The sequence below is a fragment of the Clavelina lepadiformis genome, chromosome 9, assembly GCF_947623445.1.
Source record: "Clavelina lepadiformis chromosome 9, kaClaLepa1.1, whole genome shotgun sequence".
Lineage (NCBI taxonomy): Eukaryota > Metazoa > Chordata > Ascidiacea > Aplousobranchia > Clavelinidae > Clavelina > Clavelina lepadiformis.
Window position 1 is genome coordinate 1,945,137 of NC_135248.1, and position 19,843 is coordinate 1,964,979.

Below are 19,843 nucleotides of genomic sequence, written 5' to 3' on the forward strand. Positions count from 1 at the left end.
TCGAATAGGCAAAGAAAAGATACGTCTAAAATCTACGAAAATTTCAAATGAGGTCAATTAAACCAAATATGTTGCTACGACAAGACGTTTAGCTCAGTTGCGTCTCTTTCATGGTTGGTTTCATGGTTGGTTTCATGGTTGGTTTCATGGTTGGTTTCATCGAGTTGGTTTCATGGTTGGTTTCATGGTTGGTTTCATCGAGTTGGTTGCAGTTTGAGCAAACCTTCTTCCACAGATTTCTGACTTTAGTCTCTATGTAGGGAGAGTACAACACGGGGTTGAACGCACTGTTGATGGGCAGGAGCACTCCTGCAGTGAATATCTCAACTCCATCTGGAAGCTTCACTCCACTCACGCTTATGTAAGCCATTACGCAGATGGGAACCCAACAAAGAAAATCAGAAATAATTATGCGAGCGATGCGCTGATTCATTTTAACGTTTCTCCTTTGAGCGTTTTTGCTTTTTATCAGTCGCTTTTTAATTCTCCAGGCAATGAAGGCAAATCCAAAAAGCACAAACACAAAGGAAAGGAAGTTCAAGGTTATCATGACAATGGAATAGGTCCAGAACGTTTCGCCCCGATTCACGTATAGTCGCGGCATGCAAACACTCGTACTCCCGTAGTAACCTATCTCGCCCTTGGGAGCATATTGGGGAAACTTATCTTCCAAAAAACCTCTCACACTCGACCACGAAGTTTCTTCCAGATCGTGTGTCGTGTTTGTAAGAATAGCCAGCCTGCAAGTGAAGTCTGTGACGTAATCATGGGTGACTGTATCGGATGAAGAAAACTCGTTAAGAAAAAGAACTTTTGATTTGAAGTATCGAGTGGTATTGGAGACTAGTGCAAGACCGAAAGAAAAACCCCAGGAAAAAATCGCAGCAATTATCCAAGGCTTTGCAGATGCTCTACGAGCCTGAAACGGACGTAAGACAGCAAATAGGCGGTAGCTGGTAAGAATACACATGAGAAAGCAGGAAGTTTGACTGGAAATTACGCACAGACTTCCCGCCAATGCACAAAGCGAGCTCGATCTCCACTCATAATCGAATTCGGAATATCTGCCTGAAAACTGAAAATCCTTTACTAAAACTATCATTAAATACACTCCCATTAAGCAGTCAGCCACAGTGAGGTTGATGATCAAGAAATGGTTGCATACTGATGTTTCTTTGCGCATTTTGTCTTTAATGTTAGCGATGGATAGTACCGCGACGTAGAAGTTTCCGAAAATTGTCATTATAGTGACAAACCACAGCCATATTCTAAGACCGAGGTTGTCAATCATATTACGTGCAGATGAGAATAATCCAGGAACGAATTCATCCGTTCCATCAACGCAGTCTTGTTTACCGTTGAGAACCGAAGTCTTCGGGACTGATTTCAAATTTCCCACTTTTGTTGTACAACAATGCCTGTTGGGACAGTTTTTCTCGTCACGTCCATCATCGCAATCTTCTTTTCCGTCGCATCGTTGCAAAACGTCGATGCTAACCCTGCTGCCAGCTTTACACTGAAATCGCATTGGACAGTGTTTTTCATCGAATCCCTTGGAGCAGTTTGTATTTTTCAGGTACTTCCACGCTTGATCGATAAATCCATCACAATATCTTTCCCCCATTCGAAAGTAACTATGGCAGGTATCGTTACAAAATGCTGGAACGTTGGAACATGTTAAACATTCATCGGCAAAGTCGGTACATTCTGGTCTTCCGTCGCACATGGTAGCTCGTGTCAAACCCCGTTTATTTTCACAAGTTGTCAAATATTTAAGTTGAGACGAATTTTCACATCGCACGTTTGTACATGAAGTGCCAACGATCGCCAAAGCATTGGTTTTCATGTATTTCAACTGGACGTTGCAGCATTGCGGTGAGCGGAAAAAGATATCCAGACACTCCGGCAAAGACGGATTTTCGCAGAGACATTCGTCAGAGAGGTCGAAGCAATCTATGACACCGTCACAGACTTGTTTAGACGAGATAATCAAGCGATTGTCCAAACATTTAAAGCAATGAAAGGAGCCATCACTGCCAAAACAAAGGTCAGAACTATCATAGCATTGTTGAATGTCGTCGTACAGATTCCATTGAGGAAGGACGCATAGAATGGTTGAGAACTTGGCAGAACACTTAAATCCAGGTTGAGAAACGATTTCGTCACTTCCGTCTTTACAATCAACCTTTCCGTTACAGAAGTTTTCATTTAAGGTTAGAGATTGATCAGAACATTGGAGTATTTTTTTACAATTAATTTCTGTTTTATTATCGGAGCAAAAAGACGTGCAAACAGCGTCTGACATGTTGCAATCATGTCCCTTACATTCTGTTGAAGGAACGTTGTGACAGGTCGCATTGTCACACCAAGGTGGATTGCAAAACCCTTTGCTTTCTAACCTAATTATAATCACGTCACAGGACCCGCATAGCATGCTATTCCCGCCTTTGATGTAGTCTTCGTCGTTGCCGTAGTAAGGGCAATCGGGTTTTCCATCATTGACATATTCCATAGGAATGCATCCATCACGCCAACTGCAAATGGGAAGATTTTCACGAAAGCAAGCGCATGAGAACTTGTTTTTAGGACAAACACAATTCATTTCATCTGATGAGTCTGGGCAGTGGCGTCGTGCATCGCATTCATCTACGACGAAAATAAAAGAACATATCATAACATGTAACAAAAAATGTATAATTATGACGAGCATACGCTATCAATTTTATTATGTTGCTGTAAACGCCGCTTTTAACCGGAAGACTTCGTTCTACGAGAACCTGCGTGTGTTTAATGCTCGTGCAGTTCCTTCAACTTACTTTTGTTTAGCGCTTTTAAAAGGTTTTCCGAAGCAAAAAACACGAAACCATTCACCCACCTCTTCGCCGATAACACGAAAACCCTCTTCTTTTACAAGTGTAGTCGTCGGCTTTGCTACAAGCACAGCGAAGTGGCTTCGACTTTGGACATGACAAACAATTCAGTTCGTCACTTCCGTCTACGCATCGAGCCCGTCCATTACATCTTTCTACGTTAAAAGTTTTGATTAACGGTGATATTTTGACCAAGATACCCGCTGTAGCTTTTTGAGAGCTGAAATGTGTTGCTATATTAATATCCATGGCAGAAAGCCAGTGCCATTTCCCATGATATAAAGGCAAAGGCATATGTGAGTTGAATAATTACTGCGACCGGAAAATCGCGTGACTAAGATAAAGATAATACTAAGATGAGATAGATAATTAAAGATAGTTTATTTGGCCGAATAATACAACACAAGGAGACAGGTGGCCTGTGGCTTTTGTTGCAGAGTTTTAAAATAAACATGAAACGTATCATTTACTTTATAGAAATAAACGTACACCTATATAATTATATACCTTTACGATTGAAACAGACAAATCCCTTTCCTTTACATGTGTAATTATCTGGTTTATTGCAAGCACATCGAAGTTTCTTTGATGGGGGACACGAGGGACAGCTCCTTTCGTCACTTCCATCGTAGCACCTAGCGTAACCATCGCATTTCTCTGCAGAAGACATTTTAGTTAAAAAAATTGTTAAGGAATTCACCTCAGGACCTTGTTGTCAATGAAATTCACAACAGCTTTCATGCGATGACGTAAGCATAACAAACAACTGTTCGCCAAATTCAAATTTATCACCGCATTTATTGTGACGATTCGGTGATTGATGACGATAAAATTAACACTGTTATTGGTGAATTGCAATTTAAATTAATAAACCAACTCACCACAGTATTGCTTTTACTTTTATTTTGTAAGAAAGCAGTTTCTTAGCAAACAATCTCGCCATTATTCCTGCAGCCGTCATTATTATTCTTGATTATTCTATTAGTCCTATTTTATTAGCGGAAAAACAAACATCATATAACTTACGTCTGTCTCGATAGCACTTCATCGCTCCTTGGCAAGTGTCACTTTCTCTCTGGTAGCACCCACAAGTGTGTTGAGGACAACCAATAAAACCACAATTAAGCTCGTCACTGTTATCTCCGCAACCATCTCCTCCATTGCACGTCCAGGAGTATGGTACGTACAGACCATTCGTGCATTGAAAGCCCGCCGGGCACTTCTCATTGTACTCGTCCCTACGGTTGAAGCAATCTATCGGCCAACGGTTTGGGCGACCGTCACATTCCTTGCTTCCCTCGACGCATTGGTAGAATTTCACGCCGACTCCGTCGTAGCATTGATAGTCGCCTGGGTCGCATATGCAATCGATTTCGTCAATTCCATAACTGCAGTCCGTCTGTCCGTCACAAACCCATGATTGTGGAATGCATTCGAAGGAATTACCCCGGGGGTCGTGCGCACATTTGCAGTTGAACTCTGATTGTGGGCAACGTGGTTGTCTGTACAGGCATTGGTCTAAATACAATACAAACATACTTTACTTAAAAATATATCGCAATGAAACCGGTGTTGACATTAAGCCAATTTACATGACTGAGACGGATCGACGCCAAAGTCGGCTTGAAATGACGTCATGTGTTCGAATCGACAAAGCGTTCAATTAACATGGTCGGTTTCGTACCGGATTGAAATCATGTGGGGTGAGGAAAAGCTTTTCGCGCGTCAGAACATAATTATATCTCTGAATAAGGCTTCGTTGTACATTGGCTTTATTGTCAATGTATGTTATGTTATTTGTATTAAATTTGTATTACCATACATTGGTTGTAATGTTCACAATAAATTATCCAATATACCACCAGGACGAACAAAGTACTAAAAGACATTTGCTACGTCACGCTTTATAGGCCTACAAATTCCTTATGCCGCAAAAAGGGAAACATTTTTAAGGAGGCAAATATGAGCACGTTCCCGGCAGAGCACGTTGTTAAATGCGGTGTAGCACAAAAATGCTTTGTGCCCGAATTCCAGAAGTTTACGGAAGCAATTGCCTCAGTGTAGCTACGACCTATAACTTAGTAATGTTCCAACTACACAGATGCATTAATACGGTAGCATAGCCTATGACAAAATTTCAACACGAAATTAATTCCATGTACTTACGTAAATCCTCAAAATCACCACGAAATTGTCCCTGGATGTACCGTCTTCCCTTGCAGGCGACGAGTATCGACAACATCATGAGCAAAACAATCTGTTTCATTTTCAATTTTCTTTGTGAAGCAAAAATTGAAAACCTACAATTATATTAAAGTAAGTATTATCATGTCGCTGTAGTGAAAATTTTGCTAAGTACGGTTTTTAATATCGTCATTGCTACGTACGCTATACTACTTGCTCCCGCTTTACCACGTAGAGTTAATTAGAAGCCGTTTAGTGTGAAGAAAATAAAACACATGATTTAAAACACAACACTCGTAGATATGGTAAAATTATTAGCCTAATTTTATAAACGCATGCGAATATGTAAAGAAGTGGATCAGGTCCAGTAAACAGCGCGCAGAAAAAGTTCCATGCTCTAAGCACCAGAGCTGCCGTAATTCCCTGGCCCTAGTGCATGGATATCACGTTCATACACGTAAAAGGAAATGAAGATGTTTATAATCTAATCCGAAGCCCAACTGGAAATGATGTTCAAAACCCATAAAATCTGAAAATCATACCCATATAGGCCTAGATAGCCCTAAGTAATTCTCTTGCTGTTTACCTTATTGCTACGTAAGGTCTCATGCTATAACGATACATGACGTCACATAATCGGCGACACAATAGCAGTGCTAACAATAGCAGTATAGAAAATGGCTACTTTAGATGCAAAGATAGCCTATACCAGGAGTGTGCAAACCAAACCCGCCACATATCGACGGGCCATGTGGTACCAGCATCAAAGCCATATACGTTTTCAGACGATTCAGTAGAAGTTTATGAATTACGTGTCATATCAACTAAACTTCACAAACGTTATTGTACCCATCTGTGAAGCTTCTCCGTCTTAAATGGCGAATGGCGAATGGGAAATGCCGATTCAATAAACAATGATTTTGCTTCAAACCAATTTGTTTGTTGAAACAGCCAAATCAATGGCAGTGTGTTGCAAAAACAACTGGGAATATTCAAAGTTCCCTTTCAGAAGATGTCTTAATATTGAGGAAATGCCAATCATAAAGGTAAAGGTTTGTCATGTCACTTGTTATGTGAAATGCCTTTAAAATGACCGCGCTTTCCAGCTGTCCTTTTATTGCACTTGCGTCTACAAAATAACATGAAACCGTTCTGTGCTTTAATTTGATTTGCCAAAAAGCATCACATTTGAAAGCACCAGAATTGTCACAAGACGAAATATTTTGGTCTTCGACTGAAATTTAGTTAATTTGAAAAATACGTAGGCTCCATACTTGTATTGTTTATATTCAAATCGACGCGTCTTAACAAAAATAAAGCCTACATGGTCATGTTAAAAGTAAATAGAGAGATACAGGTGGTAAAACAAATTGTTCAAAAAATATCTTAATTTCTCTAGAAAATTACCGTGGAATTTGGGACTTAAAATAGTTTGATTAAGTTCAGCAGCCAACTAGTTTACCTTCAAATCTCCAGTTCAAGTTCTTGGGAAACAATTTTCAAAAGTCACAATAAAATTATTCTTTAACCTATTCAACTAAAATTGATAACTCAAATGAGTTACACTAAAAATGCTCAGGCAAAAGCTTGGCAATTTTCTAATTAAAAAGCAGACTTAGGTACAGTAGACTAACCTGTGGGTAGAACCAAAATTAGGTAACCTACGTCAATTTATAAGCACACAGAGCAAGTACACAGACTGACTCAACTATATTGTAACAAAATCGTTGACGAGGCGCCAGTTCCACCTTTTCATTGCAAGTTACAGGCGATATACGTAATGACTAACTAAGGTTCCGACTTAAACAAGTAAAAAAACTTAAATAACTAATACAAAGTAGGCTACTTCAAACGAGGATCAACCAAGCAATTAACAAAATGCGCCTTCACGACAACTACGTGCCGATGGCAAAAATCCATGACAATCTTCCCCCTCAAAGGGTGAGTTTTGTGTTCAATCAAGTTTTCTATTGATCAAATCATTGGAAGGGTCTTTTTTCTCTGTTTGCGAAAAGAAAACAAGCTCTCGTGAGGGGTCTGATTAATAGAGTAACACAAAAGTGATCACGCAGCACAAAGCGTTTGAAGTCTAGAGCAAAAGTTCACAACCAGTGGATTAATTTCTATATTGGAGTTTCTGCTGCTTAATTTGGTTGAACGCGCTTTTCTGCAATGGATTCTGTACTTCTGCGGATCCCCAGTTTTCTTCAGGAAAATCGTGCGGTTTTAAGAGCAATTTACTTGTTCTCCACACAATCTGGTTACTGGTTAGTCCTTTGCCACTTTTTCTTGGGAAGTTTCCATTCATGAGCTGCTTTAATGAGTTTCTCTCATGGTTGTTATTAAAACAGATTTGACCATAGTAAACTAATACCACAGTCTATACATAATATTATGTATAGACTATGGCTATGCTAACACTAATACCTAATATTTTGTGGTTTGACCTCTGATATTTATCATTAAATTCTAGTTAGTTCTAGGTATGTAATGATATCAGTCGATTGATAAGTAGCCCTACTTGTTTAGCTTAAACCTGGCACAAAATTTGTGTAGGCCTATTGATTTTTTGCTTAACGCCAAACAGGGTGGCTGGAGACGCCACTATACCTTGGGCGTAAAGCCGGTAAAGTTACAGCACGTAGTGTGGCGAAATGGGAAAATGATTGTAGACTACTTCGCTTGGATTAATCAATTTCTTACCTTCTGCATGTAGCTTCTAGAGTTTTTATGTCTCATTTAGAATTTTCAGCCTGCATGTATAAAGGTATTAGCGGTGTGGCAGACATTAAAATCATGCTTTCGTTTTGGTCGTAGTGTGAGGTATACCGTTTAAACAATGCTGATAATAGGGCTAGCTTATATGTTTGGTAGCTACTGATAATATCAGTACCAATCTTTATGCTTTTTACTTTTGCTGCCACTGCAGTAAAAGAAGTCGAAACTTTTTTCTTATTAATAATTAGCGTAGCCTAACATATAAAGTTGTTTATGCGTTAGTGCTTTGCTAAAAAACTCTACCTTAAAAATGGCAGCATACCATACTGGAAAATATGGCAGCTTTTGACAAGATATGCATGCAAAGATGCAAATTTTGTTGTGGTGGTTTAAACCGAAGCCTCAATTCTTTGTTTATTATTGTACAAATTGACATTCAAACAACCAGCTTTTCTTTGTATATTCTTTAAATTGGTGTGTACGTTGATGAATCTAGTGTGTGCAGCTGCCACACTTTTCACAGCATTTGAGCATCCAACTCGGGTTGCATTATTGAGAGCTTGGCATTCTACCTGCTTCACCAGCATCTCGCCAACAGAAATTGGGCCTAGTGTACTAGTGCACTACCACAAGATGCCTTTGTATGGTAGTACTTAGCTACTCAAATTGTGACGTCATCTGGTCATGCACTTAAATACTAGACCCTAAAAATGTTTCGAGTTGAGCTAATTAAATAAACAAGCTAATTTTTAAACAAAGTGGTTCAGCAGTTGCACAATGTTACACTGGCTTATGTAAAAGCCAAAATTGCACAAAGATTTATACAGACACAGCTTAGTGCAAATATTTAGCATATTCTTGGTGAACTTATGTTGATATTTTATAGGTTACCTTTTTATGTACACTTAAAAAGTTGCAGTATCACGTATATAATTATTTTTATACAGGTTCTCCATGCACTTTTTTCCTTGATAATTTAGATCTCAATAATGAAATAGTGTAAAGGTAATAGCAAATGTGATCACGCTATACTTGAAATCCAAAAATACTGAGCTTGAAATATTCTGAGTTAGTTTTCTTGGAGCAATGAGCATAGTTTTCCATGGATTGTTATTGAAAGATAGAATGAGCAATTCGAAGAATGAAGATGAGGTACCTTCCAGTACAACGACGGTCATTCGGGAAGTCTATGATGGAATCAATTCCCAAGAACGATTTGAATATGAACTTGAATGTGCATTAGAAGCCAAAGTGGATTACATCGTAATTGAACCAACTAAACTAGGTAGGCTGTGAAGAAAATCTTCTGTTTCACGCTTCTTTCTTTGAAAGCTTACCTTTGCTTAATCATCATCATTCCATTGCTATGTTTAGTAATGTTGTTGCAATAATAACATGCTTACACCATCTCACTGGCATTACTAAAGCTTAGGTAACGTCAGCTCATAGAATCGTGGTCATGAGAAAAATAAAAAATCTGACGACTCTCGTACTAATTTAGGGAAAGGAAGAATATTGTTGGATTAATAGTAGTAGGCTGTGTGACCTACTTCCAAGAAAATTGTCAGTTCCAAATAATTTTTTGTTACTGTCCTTTGCTTGGACTTGTACAATTCTTTTCATGGTAGTGTGCATTTTATATTGTGTATACTACTTTAGCAAGTAAATGACTGAAAACTATATAAAAATAAGTAATTGTTCTGCAGGTGAGGAAACCAGTAGATGGGTACGTGTTGGAAATTGTTTGCATAAAACTGCCGTGCTCTCAGGACTTGCTTCAATCTTTCTTCCACAAATTCTTCCAGAGGGTTACATTCCACCATCAATATATGCCGGGGTGCCAACTGCCGTTTTAAGTATAAGTTGTGCCGCGTTGTACGGAATATCATGGCAGTTCGACCCGTGTTGTAAATATCAGGTCACGGTGAACAGCAGAGAACTTTCAAGACTTAATGTTCAAAATCTGACCAACCCCTCGCCAGTGGTGTTGGTCAGGAAAGACGATAAATATCGTAAAACTCTTCACAATTGTATCGCTGTGGCAGCTGGCTTAATGGTGGTTAGAGCCATTGACCAGTTTTGGAGAAGCTAACACACTTCAGATTTTCCTAAATTAACGGTAATGACTTATTGCATTTGTCAGCATCTGTTTAACCGGAGGCCTTTCTAGCAGTGCATAAATTTGACCAAAGGCTTCAGTAGCAGGTCTTATTGCATTATTATTGTCTTAGCACATATATGAAACCTTCATACTATATTTTGCGTTATAGTTCAATGTTATTGCGTGTTGTTGTACTCAATATTAGGCAATGGTGGCTCATTGTTAAGTTATTCCAAACGTTTGGTGCTTGTGCAACGTTGCAGTTTTCCTATCTTAAAATAAATTTCATTACACAATACCGTACTTAATAAGATAAAGGCCTGTTTAGTCTCTGTTGCCAGGATACTCCATGCTATTTTGTATCTAGCAAGAGCTGTTGCTGGTCGATGTGCATAGAGGAACTGAATTTAATGGATTAATTTGTCAGGAGTATGCCCGGACATTGATTGTCGTGCACAGAACACAGAAATATAGCTACTACTGCTATAGGGGCACACCGTTGCATTATAAAAGAAAAGCTGAATTATTTTGACTTACTATATTTGTCTACAAAACTTGACTTTCTTAAATAAATATAAAATCGTTAGCTATTTTCATTATTTCATACGGTACATATTTCAAGATTTATGAAGTGATGATGCGCAAGTACACAAAACATTTCTAGCTTGACATATTTTTTATTGTTAGTAAACTAAACTGACCATCTTGCTACATATTTACATAACCTATTTACTTGATGTAAGCCGTGTGTAATGATGAACCACAGGATCTACGACAATAGAGATACAGAGAAGAAAAAGGAAAATTTTCTTGAAAAAGTGTGGCCAACAAAAAAGTGCCCGATAAAATTTCAGCTTGATAAAGATGTAAGTTGTTATTGATTGCAAGCCGCAAAAAATGTTTGTAGATAGCCTCAGTTTGTAATTGAATCAATACGGCATTGTTTGGTCAGCTAACTTAGAATTATGTCAAGACAAAATAAAAAGCTAAACTCCTGAATCACTCCGTATAAGAGCACAGCAGAGTGGAAGTTACCAAAAACTGTTTAATAAAAACGTTTACAAACCTTCACCTGAAGAAGCAAAAATGCATGAAAAAGCACTGAATAGAATAGGTGTATGACCACACAGAAAGCTTGACGACAATGGATTAAAAAGAGGATCATTAGACCACAGTGTCATTAGAGCAGCACGGCTTCTCTAAATGCGCATGTCTTTGGTTCACTTGACTGACTTTTTCATTTCCATTTGCTAGCGGATTGTTGTCAATTAAGCTATGTTCGCTTGGGGAAGGTCCCACATAAAGCTCGGGTGACAGCGCTACAAAAAGTATAACTTTCTATTAACGACGCTTCAAATGTTCTATACATTGGGGTAAATTGCAATTGCATCAGCCCTATTTAACTTTAAGCAGACATTTATCAACCTTCACTTTCACAAAGAAATTAAACATGTAGCGCAATATGTACCTGACAAACTCGGCAGATTTTGTAATTTGATCTCAACATCTAAGGTGCTATGGATGAGTTGGGTCTCAGGGACAATCCCTTCCCCACAGTCGTGGGAAGTTAATTCTTGTAATGGTTCCTCACCTGAATCTTCGATATTGTCCATAGTAACATCTGTTCAAAAAAACATAGATCTGTTTGGTAAAAAGTGTTTAAAACTGTAGTCTAAATCCAAAACCTCTATTTTTTTTAAAGTTGCTACAAAAGCTGTTTTTGATGTTGTTACCAGAAAATGTATCCTCAAACTACGCAGTGTGAGTGTTATAAATTCAGTGACAATTCCAAATCAATGGAATTTAAGCCTGTGAACTTTTCTGCATCGATTTCGTTGCATTGTCACTTGTTTAGCTGTGACTTTGTTTTGACTCGGCTCTCCGCAAAACATGGGTTGCAACCCAAATATTGGAATAATACTGAGTAGAACAATAAACTCTAGAATGCTGGAATGCTGGCAATAACCCTAAAATGCTGGACTCGCAATAATACGGCCCATGTTGGATACCCAGTTGCGCTATTGCTGTAATGCCCTTGGGCAAGACATTAACGATGCTTGATCCTGTTCAGTGGACCTGGTGGACAGTCCTAAATTCGGGCAATACAGTATAAAATATATAAAACAAAAAATGTGAGACAGTCGGAACGGCTCAGAATTTAGCATAGTAACCCGGGCTCAAGCGTTGACGAAACCTAACCGGGTTTAAATTGTGCAAAGACTTTCCTCAGTCCAAAAGTAAAGATTGCGATACCATTAACAGCGCTAGTAGTTGGTATACTATAATTGGCTATTAAGATTTAGGTTGTGATTATAGCGTTGAACTCTTTAAAAAAAAATGGGTGAGAAGAACCCAACAAACCAAACCCCCATAAATCCAACACTCTTCAACAAATACAGCAATAGGCTAATATTTTTGGACAGTTTTAAACCTAGGCTGGACGGAAAAGATTCCAACTTCAATTTCAATTTACCTTGGTGGTGAGGGAAGGATTTTCTTGCTAAATCTTCCAACATCTGATATTGCTTTTCATGTTTCTTCAAATGCTCCTAGGATATGAGAGTAAGAAAAGAATGATAGTATTCACAATCTACAAGCGCTTTTAAAAATTAATTGCACAAACTCAGTACAGCTTTACTATTACGTATTTGTTTCAGTATGTCTTAGCAAATGAATAATAATTCATTTCTATAGTTTAGCTGCCACTACTCTTCGATCTGCTTCATTTCGGATTGAGTAAGGATATTCCAGTTGCCGAGATGTCACAGCTTCAGAAGCTCTTCGTCTCTCATCCTCTTGGATCAATTCTTCGATTAAAATTGATATTCTTCTCGGCTGTAATTTGTCTTGTTCAGCTTGGTACTTGATCAAGAATTCTTGGTGCCTCCTACATAAATTTAAATTAATCGTTATTACTATAATGATTAATGGTTTAATAAATTGTTAACTGAAAGACCTTTTTAGTTCAAGTTTATCGCCGTCCGCCGGAAGTCCGATTTCTCGTAATTTTCTCTGCAAACCACGTAAAGAAAGCATATTGTATGCCAGCTTGGTGACTTGGGGATTGTTCCTGAGATATCGATGCAAAGCTTAGATACAGCTTAAGATACAGCAGACGTAGATCTAGTATTGTATAGTGGTACCTTTTGTAGCGTTTTGGTGTGTTCTGTCGCAAGCTTGAATTTCTTTCTTCTCTTGCTAAACAGTGGTCAATATGATGATTTATGTTTTCAGTTTCAACATTCAAACCACACACAGGACAACCGGTTTCTAGCAACATAATTATCAATAACGTCATGAACGCAGTATTTAAAAAAATTTCTTCCTTAAAATTCTAGGCATAATGTTTGAAAACTTTCTTGGAAAATGAACACAAACTGAAAATCCAAGGCAACCAAATAAGTTCTAACATTTATACTAATAAGTTCCTAAGACATCAAGAAATGAAGAAAACGATTACTTTCCACACTCTCCATATCTGAGTCGCCCTGGTTTTCATTTGCTCTGGTAGATGCAAAGTTTTCTGGCAGCCGGGATAATTTAACCACCGGCGACACCTCGTCTTTTACTAAAACTACCGGCTGCGCTAACATTAAAGACTCTTCGATTTCGTGGTTGGAGTCACAAGTTTTAGTAAAGTCTTCCGAAGCTGTATATGGTACAAACATGTCACAGCTTCCTGAGAAAGTGTCTTTGTCATCAACTGTGAGTGGGAGGGAGAATCCCTGAGACTGAGTACAGAACTCTGCGATTCCGAGTGAAAATTCTGGTGTATTTTGCAGCGATATATCATCATTTTCATCTTGTTTTGTCTTCGAAGATATGCTGTCAGTTTCGGTCAGTCGATTTAGGATAACGGACGGTTGCATACTATTGGCTGGCTCAGGGTTGAAAGCTGTGTCTGTTGTTAGCATCATGTCTGCTTCATCACGCTGAAAACAAACTTAATGTGTTTCATTTCCAGAAAAATTCATTTTTTACTTTTTTGAAAACAGATCTATAATAACTTTCACATTGAATACTTATATCTATTACAAATAGGCCTCACCAATAGTTTATTTTCTCCAGTGCTCTTGCTTGAAATTTGCAATAGTGAGCTGAAACATGCAAAGTCAGCTTGAAATAAAATACTTGTTGCAAGCATAAAATATCAGCCTCAACGCTACCTCAGTTGATTGTGGTGTTGCATCATGGTATCAACTATTCTGTTAGGAGCTAAGTTACTGCTTGACACATCCTGTCAATAAAACCTTATTTTACACTGATTTACATTAAAGTATATTCTGCTTATAATTGACTGAATTAATTAACTTAAAGGCAAATCATTTGGTAATCGTATTTAAGTAAGTACACAGTTCTATTTGTGCTTAAAGGCACTAGTATGTTACTTAATAGTGTATAATGGTATGATGTTATTATAATAATGTTATTCAATATAATCTACTTTGTTGTAATCTAGTCAACTCTTTATCAAGCATTATTATACCGAAGTCTGAAATGTTATCAAACCAAAGTTATAGAATTGCGTACTAAAATATGTTAAAATAAATCTTACCTGACCGCAGATAGGACATTCTTGTTTAATGTTGAAATACCGACAAATACACAGTGAGCAAACTGCAAAGAAAATTGTTCAAATTGAATAGAAGTAATTACGGTTTCAATTTTATGTTGCAAGGATTGTTGTAGCTAATCAATCAAAAATTAGCTAAGGTAGGCACAGCCACTTACAATTATGAGAACAAAGGTCAATCATCATTGCAGTCTTATACGGTTCTTTGCAGATCGGGCAAGTCAGTATCTCCTTCATGAGCTAAAAGAAACAATGATTGCTTTTCAGTACATTAGTATTGTGCAAAAAAATTTGAACACCACAATTGTACAATGGTTCCTAAATTGTAAGGATTAATTCCCATTGACACCATTAATAAGAGACACAGAATGCACAGGTTTGATTGGTTGAGTTAACTCAGTGTGCTTTCTTGGTTCATAAGAGAAGATGAACTCCATAAACCGAGCAATCAGCCATCTAGTGATGCATATGGCACACGCACGCATGGCAATCGTCAATGTCCACATCAATTTTCTACACCTTCATGTCGATTTATAATAAGCAAACTAGGCCAAGTTGGTTGTTTGAACGCCAATTGAAAATAAATAAACAAAGAATTGAGGCATTAGTGTATGCCATATTGTCAAACTTGGTGTTTATTCTTTTAATTTAATTATTATTTTAATTCGTTGGTGTGTACATACATTACCTTGCATTAGCCTCGATTTTTTAAGTAAAGAATGTCTTTTAAACGAAGAATAAATTCAGATGAAAATAACATAATGCAAAAAAAACAACTTACTTTGATGTGTTGTTTCACTTGCGTTGCTTCCATATTTCATCAAGCGAAGTGGGGAATTGTATACGTAGTATTGCAACAAGCACCGAGTGGCGTTAACTTAAAGAGCACTAACAAATAGCCTTGTTTAATGATAAACTTAAAAATTACGTAGTCATAAAATACATAAAAAGAATTTATGCATGTCGAGCATCATATTCAGGTATCTAAAAAGTGCACGTAACATTTTACATCCACTGGCTGACTAACTATTGTAACTGCTCGTCAACCGGTCGACCCACGCATCCAGACTTAGTGGGCGGGAGCCACATAAGTATCTTACGGAAGTACCGCATATTTTAAGTATCTAAATAATAACCTTCTTGAAACTGAACTAGTTTCTCATGCAATACACTCACGCCTGCTGAAAACACGAAGTTTACAAAATCATTTTATTATCTGGCTAGGTGTAACATGGGAGACCATGGCAAAAGTTTCACGCAATCCAAGTATGGACCGGATTTCCGAAGTAGGGACATTCCCTTTGTCTTTATTACAGAAAAAATCCATCCAACAAAGGATTTTTCGATTTTACAGAGAAGCTCGTCATAATGGTGGCAAATCTAGCATTTTGTGGTTATTTGATTTTCATTGCAAATTACTTGTTAAAGCGTCGCATTACCTAAAATCTGCGGTAAAATATGGTGACGTATAGGATCGTATTTCGATTATTCAAATAAAAAATTGATTTGCCTATAAATACTGTGCTCCTAAAACTAATTCTAAGTTTCAAGAAGTAAAGACTTTTTAGGGATAACATTGCGGACAGAAACTTCATTCTCTCTTTAGCTCAAAGGTGTCCAACCCGTGGCCCGCGGGAAGGTTCTGAGTGGCCGGCGCGGTATTTTTCGAAATGACTTATATTATCAACTGAATTACCTACGTAATTTATGGCGAAGTTAAATTCTGAGAAATTGGCATTTATTGTTTACTTTCTTTGTCTATTGCTCTATACTATAGAGCAATAGATAGTACAGACAACATACTATAGTATAGTCTCTAGTGCAGAGGTGCACAACTATTCAAGTTATTTTATTGCATCGCAATTTATTTCTAAGATTAGAATTTTGGTGTGAGGATTTTAATTAGAAATTAGCGGTAAGCACTCAAGTGGCCCGCGCAATCATTCGTAAATCGCATGTGGCCTTTTGAACAAAAAGGTTGGACACCCCTGCTTTAGAAATCGTTAGCTACGCCAGTGCAGATACGGAATGACCATTCTAACAAGCATTGACCTTAAAGGATGACGTCATCGTTTGAACAGAAGGGTCAGAACACTGGCAGGACCAAAAGAGCCCACGGTCTATATAATAACACTTGTGGATGACAAGAAACTAAAGCTGCGACTGAAACTTTACAAAAATGTACACAGCAAAGTTTTTATAAGCCGGGAAAAGTTTGAAAACGGTGGGATAATTACGCTTCAAAATTACGTCGCATTTTCGTGAGTGGCAGAAATGGACCTAAGCATGAGATAAAGAGCCGAGTGTCATAAAAAAGTTATCAGTGCGCAAAAGGTCTATTTCTGGTATTTTTAGAAAGAATGTTTGGGACCAAAAATTATGTCAATTACGCTTTTTGATATTAGTGCGCTACAAGACTCCAAAACATTTCCTGACCCCAACAGGAAGTTTTATGAAGGCAGTGATCAACAACATTTCACAAGTGTTATGTCACGTGTCGGTTCGCTGACGGGGCGCCGTTGTTACATCAGGCCAAAATTTTCCAAGAAAAAAGATTCTTCTGCCATGCAATGTGTAGAAAGTGTTTTTGACAAAACTAAATTATAGTTCCTCTCAACAATGGTTTATGACATTTTGCACGATACTTCAGGAGGCGTCAAGCAGCTAAAACTAAGATCTTTATGAATTTGTTGTAGGGTTGGATTATCCGGATAGCGGTTAACCGGTTAACCGGTAAACCGGTTAACCGCAGGGTTTTTTTCTATCTGATATCCGGATATAAATCTGCCGGTTAACCGGTTAAAAGAGTATCGTTGCTAATGCGTTTTACACTTTTTAATAAGTTTGAACATTCTTTGTTACGTAGAGGCTGACTCCGGCTGAGCGCAATTAAACCTTTTTTCACACTTCTATTGTCTTATACCAGGGGTGGGCAACCTTTTTGAACCCGAGAGCCGCTTTGGTTGTTAAATTTTTACTGACGAGCCAAGTCATAAGAAATTATGACGTCATAAATAATTAATCGTTTAATTTTTCCATATCTGCATTCCTCAATCGAAAAATATCATTAAATTTGAATAATTAACAACTTGTCATGAATGCTGGCCTAAATAAGGAAAAGAAAAAGGGAGAAACGTTCATAAACAGTAGTCTTGGACTCTTGTTAGCCTATACAATTTCTTTGAAATTTTACGATTTGACTAGAAGAGCCACAAAAAACATGCCGGAAAGCCGCAGTTTGTCCACCCCTGTCTTATACTTTCAACTACGGTACTCGTAAAATGCACGAGTGAAATTTAGTATCACGTCACAAAGAAAGCATAATGAATGATTGAATGATGCATTGTGCTTTATAAGGAGGGCGTTGCAGAAGCAGTGAACATTAAATTTGTGTGATTTTTCTCGTATTCGCTCGTACTGCGCGTGTGCGTAGATCTGCAATAAAACTGTGTAGTGATTTTACAATCCATTTTTCATGCAAACCTCGTGAAATCGATTGTTTCACTTAGCAGTTATCTAACCGGTTAGATAAATTCCAAATATACGGATATATCCGTTATCCGGATAGTAAAAATTATTGATATCCGAACTAACCCTAATTTGTTGTACATCTACCTACGTAGGGCTTTAAAAAACATGTTTAGACCAATCAGAATGCATCATGGTTGGAGTTGTTTTGTAGCCTGGGAATTAGCCTAAAAGTTGGCGTGCTTCAATGTCCCAGATCGCGTGCAGAATTAGGCTAAAAATTAGCATAAAAGTAGCTAGAATTAGGTTTTTTAGACCAAGAATTTTAGTGTTTATTTTGTGCCTCTGCAAAAAAAGTTTGAATCATGTTTTTTTGATGGCATTTTAGGGAATGGTAGTTCAAAGCATACTAAATTGACATGCAAAATTTTAAGAGAGCCCCATGGAGGATTTTTCGAGTAATCAGTCTTTTAATAAATTCACTGTATAATAAAACAAACAAAGATTTTATGGCATTTTTGGTGTTTGACGCCTCCTTCATAGCGCAAAGAAACATTGAACTTCTGGTTCATAACCAAGGCTAACTGGAAATAATTCTATTCAGAGAAAACATATGCCTAAGCACAGGCATAATTTGATGTGAAAAGACGTCTTCAGAGCGCCAGTGTTGCTCAGTGAGTGTAGTTCATCATACGCTAACACAAAGGCTACAAAATTGGTATTGCTACAATTGGTGTATCAATCATGCTCGCAAATAGAACAAGTCACCAGATTTATGGACTTTGATTGCACTATGTATTCGGCCACATGAAACACCTAAAGCTAAGATGCAAACAATAGGAAAAATTTATGCATTTTTAGTCTAGTGTAGTTATTGAAATACTAAAGTTACAGCTAAAATAATACACTCTAATACTTTATCTAAATCCACTTTATTGAACTGACCATAAAGCAACGATTTTCTCAAACAGTACACAAAAAGTAAATTACACAAAATTTTGCTGTTGTTGTAATAAGTTGATGATTGTAATATCGGCTCACACAGAGCGGACACACAACACGTTCTCTACTAGATACGAATGCCCTCTTTGGCCAATCCCAATGACAAAACTTAGCTTCACACGAACTTAAAGAGAATAGTACTTAAATTAAATGATAGCATTAAATGATTAAAGTTAAACATGGAAATCACATAAAATAACAAGAATTAACTCATAGTTTCCTTAATGAACAATTGCATGATTACAATAACAATTTGACTCAAACATTATCACATCTCCCCTTATACAGGGAATAGAAAAGCACAACACAACACACTACACAACTAAAACTATATTTCTTCAATGAGTCGACGAGAATGTTTTGGAGTTCGCCGAGACCGTCGTGGCAACACCACGTTAGTAGGAGGCGGTCCATCCACAAAATTATTTGAGGTAAAAGGAACTATGGTATTCAGTTCACTGCTGACCACTGGTGGTGATTGTTCCTCCGTTAAAGAAGCTTCCTTGCAGGTACCCATTTCATTCTTACTTTTATGCAGGTGAGATCTGTTTCGACGCAGTATTGCCCCATTGTCCAACTGAACGAGGTATGACCTCAACCCGACCTTTCGCAGTATTTTTCCTTTTTCTCCCCAGCGTTTGGTCTTGTGGTCATATGTGAATACGACATCATTTACGTGCAGCTCACAAAGACTTTTTACTCCTTTGTCATAATAGTGTTTTTGTTCCAGCTTTTCTGCCCAGACTGGCCGTTCAACACCTGGTTCAGGATTGTACAAGTTGTTACAGAGGGATAGATTGTTTCTAATGCGGCGGCCCATCAAGAGTTGCGCTGGAGAGTATCCGCATTTCAAAGGGGTACTCCTATACACCAGTAGCGCTAGATTGAAGTCTTTTCCTGAGGCGTGGCTTTTTCTCAGTAGGTCTT

The 19,843-nt window shown here is 37.8% G+C and overlaps 3 protein-coding genes across 4 annotated transcripts; 1 reads left to right on the top strand and 2 right to left on the bottom strand.

The window, feature by feature from the left end:
* Positions 1 to 88: 88 nt before the first annotated feature.
* LOC143470681 (uncharacterized) lies at positions 89 to 5,136 on the bottom strand. Its single transcript, XM_076968946.1, has 5 exons — positions 5,037 to 5,136; positions 3,897 to 4,388; positions 3,378 to 3,527; positions 2,876 to 3,025; positions 89 to 2,646 (listed from the first exon to the last, which is right to left on the bottom strand). Exons 1-5 carry the CDS (start codon positions 5,134 to 5,136, stop codon positions 89 to 91), a joined length of 3,450 nt encoding a protein of 1,149 aa, XP_076825061.1.
* Positions 5,137 to 8,723: 3,587 nt separating this feature from the next.
* LOC143470223 (transmembrane protein 11, mitochondrial-like) lies at positions 8,724 to 10,171 on the top strand. The gene is made up of 2 exons (XM_076968208.1): positions 8,724 to 9,057; positions 9,479 to 10,171. The coding sequence occupies exons 1-2, from the start codon at positions 8,859 to 8,861 to the stop codon at positions 9,862 to 9,864; spliced, it is 585 nt and encodes a 194-aa protein (XP_076824323.1). The 5' UTR covers positions 8,724 to 8,858; the 3' UTR covers positions 9,865 to 10,171.
* A 727-nt stretch (positions 10,172 to 10,898) lies between these two features.
* On the bottom strand, positions 10,899 to 15,439 carry LOC143470203 (E3 ubiquitin-protein ligase RAD18-like). Of its 2 annotated transcripts, none has more exons than XM_076968182.1 (12): positions 15,228 to 15,439; positions 14,605 to 14,686; positions 14,429 to 14,490; positions 14,040 to 14,110; positions 13,922 to 13,970; positions 13,334 to 13,805; positions 13,017 to 13,071; positions 12,830 to 12,943; positions 12,583 to 12,760; positions 12,347 to 12,422; positions 11,342 to 11,494; positions 10,899 to 11,192 (listed from the first exon to the last, which is right to left on the bottom strand). In XM_076968182.1, exons 1-12 carry the CDS (start codon positions 15,258 to 15,260, stop codon positions 11,038 to 11,040), a joined length of 1,500 nt encoding a protein of 499 aa, XP_076824297.1. In that variant the 5' UTR covers positions 15,261 to 15,439; the 3' UTR covers positions 10,899 to 11,037. The 2 variants fall into 2 exon arrangements, with proteins under 2 accessions (XP_076824297.1, XP_076824296.1); XM_076968181.1 differs by having other exon boundaries at positions 13,017 to 13,143.
* Positions 15,440 to 19,843: the final 4,404 nt, after the last annotated feature.